Consider the following 11,392-nt stretch of genomic DNA (forward strand, 5'->3'; position numbering starts at 1 on the left):
GAATGTTTTCATGTGGTTTAAAATTTTTATCTTAAAATCACCACATATTGTTTTATTTTCTGATTTTGTAGAGAAGTTAACACTTCAACAGCTGTCAGAAGCCCACAGTGCTATGAAGCATGAGGAACAGGTGCTCAAGGAACTGGAAACTGGAACTTTTTCATATTCTCCAACAAGGTGAGAGGATGGACTCTTGCTTTCAACATTCTGTGATGTTTGAACCAATGTTAGAATTGTTTACCGAATGTTGTTTCCTTATGTCTGTATATTCAATAATGGTATATCAAAACTGTAAGTTGAGATTTTGTTTAATAATTAAAAAAAATACAATGATCTTGATTTTCAAGTTACTGAACCACCCCCCTAAAAATGCAGCATTGCTGAACATTAAGACCCCATTTCCATAGATTTTAGATCTATCTATCCCTGTGGGGAGTCTCACTAGATTACTGTCAGCTTAGCCGTCTTAAGTGTCTGTCTCGCCTACTAAAAGCTGTAAGGGGGTAATTAACTATGGTGCGCGCTCGGCTGACTGCAATTTAGCGTGAACCCCCAGGGAGTTAGGTCGATCTAAATCTTAATCTCTGGATCTATCTAAATCTCTGGGAATGCACCCTAAGTTTACAGTTTTTGAGAACAGATGACATTTTTATCAAAGATTTGGAATCCAATATTTCAGAGATGGCCCAAGAATCTTAGGAACACCAAGGGGAGTACCTAAACCCTCCACCCTGCCCAGAATGCCTCACAGCCCAGAAAAGACGCCCTTGCACAAGAGCCCTGAGAGGCATTTGGCACCATTGAGAGAAGCCCAGAGTCAGGCCAGGAAACTGAGCAGAGAGTTTTCTGCTGATGATTTTGAAAGTGGGCATCCTATACTAGGGAAAAGAAATTGTAAGAGACAGCTTTTTTTTTTCTTAGATTCTTATTCTGTTTATTTCATAGATAAGTTATGAGATTAAATGATATGATCATCTTAAAAATTAGTACAGTACCACTCTTTAATGGTATTGCATATGTTCTTTTGAGCGTATCCATAGAGTGAGGGGAAATATAGGGTTGCATCTGTTGTATAAATAATATTATAAAATGGCATGTATATTGAATATTTTATATTCAATATACATGCCATTTTATATTGAATATTTTATATTGACTTTGTAATATTTGCTTTTCAGCTGATCCGGGAAGAAAGCTCTCTCCATTGAATCCCACAGATAGTGCTGTATCTATCAAAGGAAGGGCTACTGACCTGTCAGAGACACTTCATGATTTAAGGTAACTTGTCAAAGTTTAAGAGTCAAATACTTATTACTTATAGTATGTTCTTTTTTTATCAGAAAGTTCATTAGTCTCATTCTTTATTTTTTGATGTGTTCCATTTATCTGTATCGGTACATTATTTCAGAAGTAACCCATGAGAATATCTGATACCGTAGCAGTATTTGAATATACTTTAATATATACTTTTCTTGTATGTAAGATAAGATAATTTCATATAAGAGAATTATAATAACTTCTTATTTGTTTAAAAAATGAAGCTTCGTATGATAAAATGATAATGATTTAGATCAAAGAAGATAGTCCAAGGGACCAACCTTGCAAGACAGCGTCGCCTGTCAGACGGCAGTAACCACTCTCCTTCTCCTAACATTGCTGAACTGACTGGTATCTGCGATGACTTGCTCTCCAAGGGTAAATATGATGTATCAATTGTAAAGCATGCAGCCTAGCAATGCACTGAAAGCATATATCACGCACTTTTACCTCCAAGCATCTTTTCCAGAGTGGTAGTAAATGGTGTGCAAAATACAATGGTATAAGTTCCATACATAACTCCCTTTGTGTAATACATGTTATTCCCATACATAAAGCTTACATAATTAATCAGTATTTGTTGTGAGTATAAAGAAAAAATGCTGATGTTATATAAATATACCGTAACTGGTATTTTTGTGAAGAAAAAGGCCAGTTGTTAAACTGGCTTTGTTCTGTGTATTTACATTTTGCTTTCATTGTAGCCTTATAGACTCCTAAACTGTCCAATATTCTTCCTGTTCAGGTCGATCCCCATCTGTTGTGTCTGTAGGTGACCTTGACATTGAAACCATCACTCCCCCTCCCAGACTGACCCCAATTCGCACTCCCTCTGGTTCTGATCGTAACAGACTGAAGATTCCAAACACTATACAAGAAGACAAGGAAACTAGGGCTATGATTCTTGATCTAGGTATGCATGTCTGAAACTACTGCATGCATGATGAATGATTATTGAAGATTGTTATAAAATTCTTATCCTGTTTTTGTTGTGTTTTCACTTCATGTTTACTTCTGTTATATTTGAAACACCTGTGAAGAGATTTAAAGATTAAGTAAAAAGCAATTTATAATTGATATTGAGCAAAAAATGAAGAAACTTAAGTAAGTAGTTTGCACATGTGGACATGTGTGTATGTGAATTTTTGCATATAAACATGTTGTATTGTTTATTTAGTAAAAAAATTATATTTCTATTGATTTAATCTATCATCTTTATTTAAGATCAAATGGGCATTAAGACATCATCAGATTCACCAGTATTCCAGGATCTTTACCCACTTTCAAGGAAAATATTACCACCATCACCATTGCAACAGAAACAGTACAGTTTTGAAGAGGGGAGGCTGACTTCACAGGATTTTGCATCTTCAAAGGTATGGATTTTTAGATCTAAACCTGTATGTTAGAAAAACAGTTAAGTTGTTCTTTGTACAGACATTAGTTTTGTCAGGGTAATTTTTAAAAAAGAAGTGTTTGTAAATTATTAAAATTCAGTTTATTTTGGAAAATACTTACACTTGATACACATTTCAAGTTATCTTGTATTTATTGTATTTTAAAAGTTAAGGAGCTTTAAGTATGTAGGTCATGTTTGATTCCTGTAATGACCTTTTGATGTTTGGGTTTTTTAAGGAGTCCTCACCGAGATCAACAGAGAGCTCACCGCGGTCAGATTGCAGTAGCAGTCATGACATTAAGTACCCTGTGCGCAGCAAGTCAATCCTGAGGAATGTCTTCAATATTGAGGAGAGCAGAACTGTAGAGCATAGATCTTCCCCAGAGAGTGAGTCCAAGTCGAGTATGGCTTCCAGCAGTTTTAGCAGTATGACCACACCCTCACCAGAGACATCTCAAGAGTTTGGAACTGTCAATACTTATGATACAAACAGTTCTAGTTCTACATTGACTAATGTGACAGTTAATGCCAATGTAAATGCCAGGGCTTCTTCCACTGTAACAGATAAGGGTAACAAGAAGCCCTTACATGTGCCTAGACCTCCTCAAGATAAAGAAAGGGGAGAAGGGGACAGTGCTCACAAATCTATGCCTGCCAGTAAGAATCAAGAAACTAAAACATATAAAGTTGCTCAAAACACAGCTGCAAATAAAACAAGTATTTCTATGACTGAGAGTTCTAAAAAGACCAGTAAGACAGCAGTGACTTCTGGAGACAATAAAGCTGGCTCAAAGGCAGCAGCAGCAGTAGTAGGTAGAGCAAGGCTTCGAGAAGTGGCGAGACAAAATGCCCAGAATCCTGCTGTCAAAAATGTTCAAAAGGGTGTTGCTGTTCAAAGCAGTAATAGCCAACAAGCTTCAGCTGTTAAAGTCCCAGTCAGTTCTGCAATGGGAGCAAATAAGAAGAGCAGCCCACTTAGAGACAAAATAATAGTGCACTCAAACATCTTGGAGGAAACTGCTGATCTTCCTGAAGTGCCTGTGACTGAAAAGCACAAAGAGGAAAAAATTGACCAAGAAAAAGATGCAACTTTAATTGAGGGCAAAGCAGAGGAACATTTCTTTATTACTGAGACCTCATTAAAAAATGAGTCGACTTCAATGATGGCCACTGGGCAGGAAAAAAAGGAGTGCGCAAAAGGCAATAGCGAATCACCCTTAAAGGTTGTGCCTCTTTCCTCAAAATCTGAAACTGATATCAAAGTAACTGAAGTTAAAATGGAAAACACATCAGTCCAAGACTCTCAACCTGTGCAGAAAATGTTAAAAAGAAGTGAATCAGATCCAAAGTTAAAAGGTATGACAAGGCAAACCTCAACTGGTAGTTTAAGCAGTAATATCCCTGCTACTTCACCAAGGTCAAAAGTATTAAACAGGACACCTAGTCAGATTTCTGTTGTAAACTCAGTTATCATTTCTGATCATGCTGTGCAGAGTCAAAAGAAGATGGATACTAAACCCAATAACTCTCCTAGAAATAACACACAGAATGGAAAATCTGTTGTTGCCTGGTCTGACAGTAAAAGTGATAAAAGTCCAAGAAAAACAGATTCTAAAGCCAGCACAGCTCTACAAGGCAACCAAAAGAATCCTAATCCAGCTGTGGTCCAGGCTGTAAACAGAAATGACTTGACTGTATCATCTACAAAACAGAGTAAAACAAGTTCACCCAAAAATCCAAACAACCCTGCAACTGAGAAAATACAAGAAAAGAAGGGACCAAAGACTTTGCAAGGTAATTCAGGAAATAGTAAACAAATTAATGTTGAAACAAATCAACCTCATTCATCAAGTCAGCAAGTCCCTCAGGTTCCAGGGGCACCTAGTAGCAATAAAGAGGGTGCCAGTGCCAAAGTTGAAGAAAATGCTTCCTCTAACTCTGACAAAGTCCCAGTTGAAAGAGCTTCCAGCAGGAATAAATCTACAAATGTCACTGCTGCTCCTTTAAGCAAGAATGTTTCTTCCATTGAAAGATCTCAGTCTGTAAGCAATGCAAAAGCTATTGAAAAAGCTGTTAAATCTGTTGATGCTTCACAAACAGCTGGAGTTGTATCCAAGCCAAAAGTAAAAAACACTAATGAGACTGTGTATGTCACAAATGCAAAGAGGCCCTCAGATGGTGAAAATATACAGACAACTAAAACAAATCCACAAGTGAAAGTCATTAATACAGTTATAAATAATAGTCCAAAAACAACTCCAACAAACGAGAGCACAAAAGAAGATAATGTAGCGGATATGAAAAATGAGAACAAAGTTGAATCAAAAGTTCAGAATAGTTTGGAGTCTAAAGCAACAACTTCTGGAAAAGATATATCCCCAAGAACACAGAACACTATCAATGATTCTATACAGAATAATGTTGATGGAATGTCACCTAGGACACAAAATCAAATAAATGACAAAATTGAGGAAATAAATGAAAGAAAACCAGTAACACCTGCAAAAGCAAAAACAGAAAATCAGAATCAGACAAGAGAAACTCTTGCTTCAGATATGCAAAGAAAATTAGTGCTAGTTTCCTCTGCAAAGTATCCGGAAGGTGGCGTATCCAAGAAACCCATGTCTGCTAGGCCAACTAAAGCCAATAACACTGTGAATAAGCCACCTATGAAGACTGTAAAACCTACAAAACCTTCCACTGTGGTGCCTAAAGGCGGGATTACAAAAGCAAATACTGTAACAGTGCATCAAAAGCATTTCAGTGTTTCTACAAAGGAACCAAGCAAACAGTCCAATATGGATAAAACTGCTATCAATAATGCAAAAGTTCCTGCTTCTAATAAACAGCCATCTGAGACAAAGGCACCTCCACAAACAGATAACAAAGCTAAGATGGGACAAGATATTCTGCAGATGGAAGATGACCAGAAAAAGACAACAGAAACAGAGGAAGAAAAATCCATCCCAGCCCCAGGTTTAGAGGTGTTTGTAGGCAAAGATCAGTCTCCAGATCTTCCAAAAGCAGTCAGAGTGAATTTTGTTGAACACACCGGGCCAGTCATAGAAGATGCCTTTGAAAACTTCCCCAAACCATATGAAACCCATTCAGTGACCTCTGCTGCAGTTAACAATGCCTTGGATACAAAGAGTAGCACCCTAAAACCTCCTGGTAGAACAAGGGATACCTCACTTAGTGCACAAAACAGATCCCCTTCCAAGACTAGGCCCAAAAAGTCAGTAGTTGTAAAATCTCAAAATCAAACCAGTAAAACCACTGGGCAGCAGGGTACAAAGAAAGTGGGTAATAAGAACAACACAGAATGCAAGAAAGATGGTACTGATGGACAAAAAGTTAAAAAGAGGTTGAAAAGTGGGAAGAAAAAGAAGAAGAAACAAGCTGGGAAAACAGAGCTAGATAATATTGATCCTTCCAAAACTGCTCTCATTTCTGGTATTGGTTGGCATATAGCTACAGATAAAATAGAGCATGCAGAAGTGTCTGAAAAGACAGACTCTTCAGATGAAGAAAGTGAGACACCAAGACCAAGCACCTTAAATCCTGGAATAGCCAAGACAGAAGGTGCAGAACATGTTGAGCCTCAAGCAAATGAAACAACAGAGGGCAAGGTGCCACCTATTGATTTGGGTAGCGTTGCAAATGTGTGTTCTACAGAAAAAACAGAAGCAGCTCCTCAAAAAACCATGAGGCCATTGGAAGTTCCAATCACCTTAGATTCAATGGCAATGCAGGTTTTGATAAACATTGCAGAATTCCAATCACCAAGGACTGCTAGATCCTCAAGATCCAAGACCTCAGTGAGGTCACCAAGGAGAAAATCACCAAGAAGGTCCCCTCGGCCAGATGAAATCAGGAAGGTTTTGGAGAGAGAAATAAGGGAAAGGTCCATCCCTCTCAGTTCCAGTGATCAAGAATCTCCTGTGAATTCTTTGATTCCCAATACCATCAATGCAATCAGACAGTTTGCTAAGTCAGTAAGGGACGATTCTTCAGATGATCATCAAAGGTCTGAGTCTGGCTCAGGTCAATCTTCTGGGCAGAACACGTGGTCAAGCTCTTGGGAGAAAAAAAGAGAAAACTTTTCATCTAAATTCCAACCAGAAGCAGATGCTGCTTTAGAAAATATGAACAGTTCTCTTAAGCAGTCATCGAAAGTTGTTCAAAGTATACTGGACGAGGCTCCAGGCAGCAATTCAGATACTGATGGATCATTCCCTGATTCAAGACATGAGGGAAGTATGTTTAGTGCTGGCATTGAAAGCAACTTTTCTTCACGGCAATCCAGTGGGTCAAAGGTCATAAGTTCAGGGTCCTCAAGACAATCCAGCAACAGTGGGTCCCATGACTCTGCAAATTCACGCTTCTTGAAACAGATGGAGGAGCTGAGGCAAAGTTCTGGGAGAGTCAGCGAAGCTGGTGATGAAAGTCAGGGTCTAAGTCGGGCTTGTGGTCAAACCAGTGACAATAATGTTGGGTCAGATCAATTAAACAAGCCTATAGCAAACGCAGAAAAGGATGAAAACATTGAAGATCTCATTGAAGAAATCCTGAGTGCTACACCTGTACCAAGGGAAAAGAAACCAAAGTCAAACACATCCTCTCCAGGATATAACAGTAATATTGATTGTCAGAACACTAGTGTAGAGGACCACGGTGATGAGGTCAGACACCACCACCCTCATAGGAGAGACTCTAAGGAGGTTATGAGAGAGGAAGGCTTGGAGAAACTGGTGGATAACTTTAAGAAAATGGAATTGCAAGTGTGTGATGATGGTACCACTCCAACTCCTAGAAGATCAAATTCTCCAGCCATGCCAATAGCCAACTCTTCTCACAGTGTGACTAAAAGGCCACCATCTGGTAGATCAAAGGAGGTTCAGAAGACATCTTCACATGTGTCCTCATCAAGCCCCATCTCAGGGAGGAGAAAGAAAATGACAGAGCTTAAGCAGAGGGCAAGTAAAGACAAACCTGAGTTTGCCAGTCACAGAAGTGATCTGAGTGAAGTGCTGGGGGAGGTTCCTACACTTACTCAAAAGGTTAGCAAAGCATACTTTTTACATAATATCAGTCAGACATTTTACTGTATGCACTTGCACATTTGAGCAAGAATATGTAAGTGGAGAGAAAAATAAATTCGGTAAAAATACTAAAGTAATCTGTTTAATGAATTTGTACATTATTTTTTGTTAAAATGACAAGCTGCCAAAGATGCTTTCGTTTGACCAAATTTTTAGTTTTGAGACAGTAGTATTAAGAAAGCCAGTTGTGGATGAAATTGTTTTAATATTTTTCTACTGATTTTCAGGATATTGATGCCATGTCAGAATGTTCTGGTGTAAACTCTGACCTTGGTTCAGAATGGCTGAGTGTGACAGGAAGTGATGCAGACGATGAAGCAGTCAACCAATCACTGGTACAGGTTATGAAGGAGGTGGAACAAGTCACATGCAATTCTCCTGAAAGCAGAGTATGTTCATCTGTTGAATTTTACACATATTTCAAATCTTAACTGTTATGTCTATGCATTCTTAAATTGTTTAAGTACTAAGATAACTAATAATCAGATTTGGTATTAAATGGGCATTAAAGCAAGGACAACTGTGGTAATTACATAATAATTATGTATACAATTCCAATTTTTAAGAATTATTATTTCTTTTTTTTTTTTCTCATGTGTCATCCCTTGTCATGTATACTTTGTCATTTCTTATTTCAGACGTACACAAGTAGGTTGGGTCGCAGGAGTAACACCAGGGCAGAGAGTGTTTGTAGTACCAGGTCTGAGGGAGAGACTTTGCAATGGAAAAAGGGAAATGTCCTTGGGAAAGGAGCATTTGGAACTGTGAGTCTGACGAGTATTTATACAAGTTGATATTGCAACTTTTCATGATCATAATAAAGAAGTAATCTGAGCTAGCTGTGATGTCTGTTTTATAAGTGGCTATTCATATTCTATGTATTTTTTAATGGGGGAAGTGTTAAATATCTGGCAAAAGAACTTATAAAAATTAAATATTGTAATCATATTTAGTTGAACCTGTAGCTCTAGCTCTTTGTATGGTAGCCAGTGCATATTATTTCATACACTTAATCCTGTCTACACATTTTGGATAACAAGTACCAACATTTTATCTTGGTAGGAAGGTGGTATATGGATGTCTTTGTTTCAGTATGAATGAAATACATAAAGGACATAAATTCCTTTTATTATTATCATCTTACTTATGAAATGTTTTACCAGGTTTGGTGTGGGCTGACAGATGTTGGAGAACTGATTGCCGTCAAACAGATAAACCTGAATGTTCATGACATGGATAAAGCTGAAAAAGAGTATGAGAAAATACAGGAAGAAGTGGACTTGCTCAAGACTTTAAAACATAAAAACATAGTTGGGTTAGTGAAAAAATTAAGATGCCTTTAAATGCTCTGTACAAAATATCAGATGTTTTTTTTCCTTATAAGTTTGATTTTCATTTACTATAATTCCTTAGTGGTTGTTTGCATTTTATCATATATATAGTCAATCAAACATACCCTGGATGTATGATTTTATAAGACAAGACATGTATATACCACTAAGATATATTTATCGTAAAGCAAGAAGGATGTTGCAATAGTAGTAGCTACTGTACAGAAGTGACCTAGCTGACATGGTAAACAGAACAAGTGGTTAACATTACATGTATAATTAAGTAAGAGCGCATTCTCAACGAATTAAGCCAGGCTTTACAAAGCCGGTGACCTAAAAATGGCGGACGTACATGAAAGAAAAACCGCCTAATCTTTTAATAGTCTCTCCGCCTCCCCACACGTCGTCCCTGCGGGGTACAGTAATTAAATCTCGGCTCCGTTCGCCATGCGGAAGCTACCTGAGAAATATTAAGTGCGCATGCTCATCAGTTAAACTCGTGGTGAAGAAGGCATGGCGGCTAAAGGCGATCGAAGGAAAAAAGCTCTTCTGTTCTATTATCTTTGAAAACAGAGACGAAAAAGGAATAATTTGGCCCGTAGAGCAGCAATGAATCGACTATCTAAGGAGATAATATCACCAGAGATATTCACGGAAATATTAATGTTCGGAGCCGAGATTTAATTACTGTACCGCAGGGACGACGTGTGGGGAGGCGTGTGAGAGGCGGAGAGACTATTAAAAGATTAGGCGGTTTTTCTTTCATGTACGTCCGCCATTTTTAGGTCACCGGCTTTGTAAAGCCTGGCTTAATTCGCTGAGAATGCGCTCTAAGTCATTACACATGCATTCCTTCCCTCTCCAGTTACCTAGGCACCAGTCTGGAGGATGACACAGTGAACATCTTCATGCAGTTTGTTCCTGGCGGTTCCGTGGCCAATCTTCTGGCACGCTTTGGGGCCCTGGAAGAGGTGGTCTTCTGCAGGTACACCAAGCAGATCCTGGAGGGGGTGGAGTACCTTCATGCCAATAATGTCATTCACAGGTCAGTGGTTTGGACAGTGCAAGATACATAGCAACTGACTTTCTTTCAGTATGTAATGTGCTTTTCAAGTGAAGTTGCTCCATATTGACTATCACTGCAATCCCTGTACAGTTTATAAACATAGAAAGTTTGTCTATAAACATGTGACTTTTATGTGGTGCATTGAACAAGAGAGGGATGAGACTGGTCTGCTGGTCTGCTGTTATCGTATGTTTTGTGAGGGTGTGGTCAATTACATTGTAACTTGACTGGAAAAGTGCCTATAGAAAGAATTTCACTGTTGCAGACCAGTGATATACTAGACTTTTTCAACCTTATTACTTCAACAGAAAATGATGTAGCTTAAAACAATTAAAAAAAATTAAGTTGAATGGATTTCCATTTTAGGGACATCAAGGGAGCAAACATCATGTTGATGCCTAATGGTATCATCAAGCTTATAGACTTTGGATGTGCTAAGAGGTTGTGTATCAATCTCAGCATGAGTCAGACACAAATACTCAAATCCATGAAGGGGACACCATATTGGATGGCTCCAGAGGTGGTCACTGAGACAGGACATGGAAAGAAATCTGATATATGGTACACATTTAGTGTAATTTAAGGTTAAATCCATTTGGTAGATTGTGGTACCTTTATCTGGCAGTTTAAAAAGAATGATTAAGCACCTAGTTATTTGTTTGAAAATAAGGCTTTTGTATTTTAACTTTCTATGTATCTCTGCTACTTTCATTGACAGCAAAATTCCATTTTAGGAGTATTGGGTGTACAGTGTTTGAGATGGCCACCAGAAAACCTCCATGGTAAGTAATGATGACACTATCACCTGCCATCTGACCATGCTCTAATAAAGATTTGATTCTATTACTTATGTCCATTTCATAAAAGAAAAATGTTGTTGTGAATTATAATTTTTTTGAGTAAGAAATTAGACTGAAGAATGTCCATGGTTTGGTATAGTTTTACTGATGCATGGTGGTGTTTTCAGGTCAGAGATGGCACCCATGGCAGCCATATTTGCTATAGGCTCAGATAAGCCAGTCCCCGAGTTACCTGCCACATTTAGTGAGGAAGCAAGAGAGTTTGTGAAAATGTGCATGTTAAGGTAAATTTGTTTTAACCAAGCAATACTTATGTCTGTTGTCCCACCTTTCCATTTATTTTATTTGTTCCTTGTTTTACATTTAAGCTTGTCAAA

At 38.1% G+C, this 11,392-nt stretch overlaps 1 protein-coding gene across 5 annotated transcripts in view; it reads left to right on the forward strand.

The window, feature by feature from the left end:
- LOC106174654 (uncharacterized) overlaps positions 1 to 11,392 on the forward strand; it is a 35,218-nt gene that overhangs the window by 21,304 nt on the left and 2,522 nt on the right. For all 5 annotated transcript variants that reach the window (XM_087001754.1, XM_087001755.1, XM_087001758.1 and 2 more), the window contains 14 exons: positions 72 to 177; positions 680 to 894; positions 1,179 to 1,278; positions 1,571 to 1,695; positions 2,063 to 2,230; positions 2,542 to 2,693; positions 2,953 to 7,776; positions 8,046 to 8,207; positions 8,457 to 8,582; positions 8,982 to 9,133; positions 10,015 to 10,194; positions 10,582 to 10,776; positions 10,950 to 10,997; positions 11,183 to 11,299. In XM_087001754.1, the coding sequence (XP_086857880.1) occupies positions 72 to 177; positions 680 to 894; positions 1,179 to 1,278; positions 1,571 to 1,695; positions 2,063 to 2,230; positions 2,542 to 2,693; positions 2,953 to 7,776; positions 8,046 to 8,207; positions 8,457 to 8,582; positions 8,982 to 9,133; positions 10,015 to 10,194; positions 10,582 to 10,776; positions 10,950 to 10,997; positions 11,183 to 11,299 (6,670 nt within the window). The remainder of the gene's footprint in view (positions 1 to 71; positions 178 to 679; positions 895 to 1,178; positions 1,279 to 1,570; positions 1,696 to 2,062; positions 2,231 to 2,541; positions 2,694 to 2,952; positions 7,777 to 8,045; positions 8,208 to 8,456; positions 8,583 to 8,981; positions 9,134 to 10,014; positions 10,195 to 10,581; positions 10,777 to 10,949; positions 10,998 to 11,182; positions 11,300 to 11,392) is intronic.

This window comes from Lingula anatina, chromosome 1, assembly GCF_051362555.1.
Source record: "Lingula anatina isolate TDL-2025a chromosome 1, LinAna3.0, whole genome shotgun sequence".
NCBI lineage: Eukaryota > Metazoa > Brachiopoda > Lingulata > Lingulida > Lingulidae > Lingula > Lingula anatina.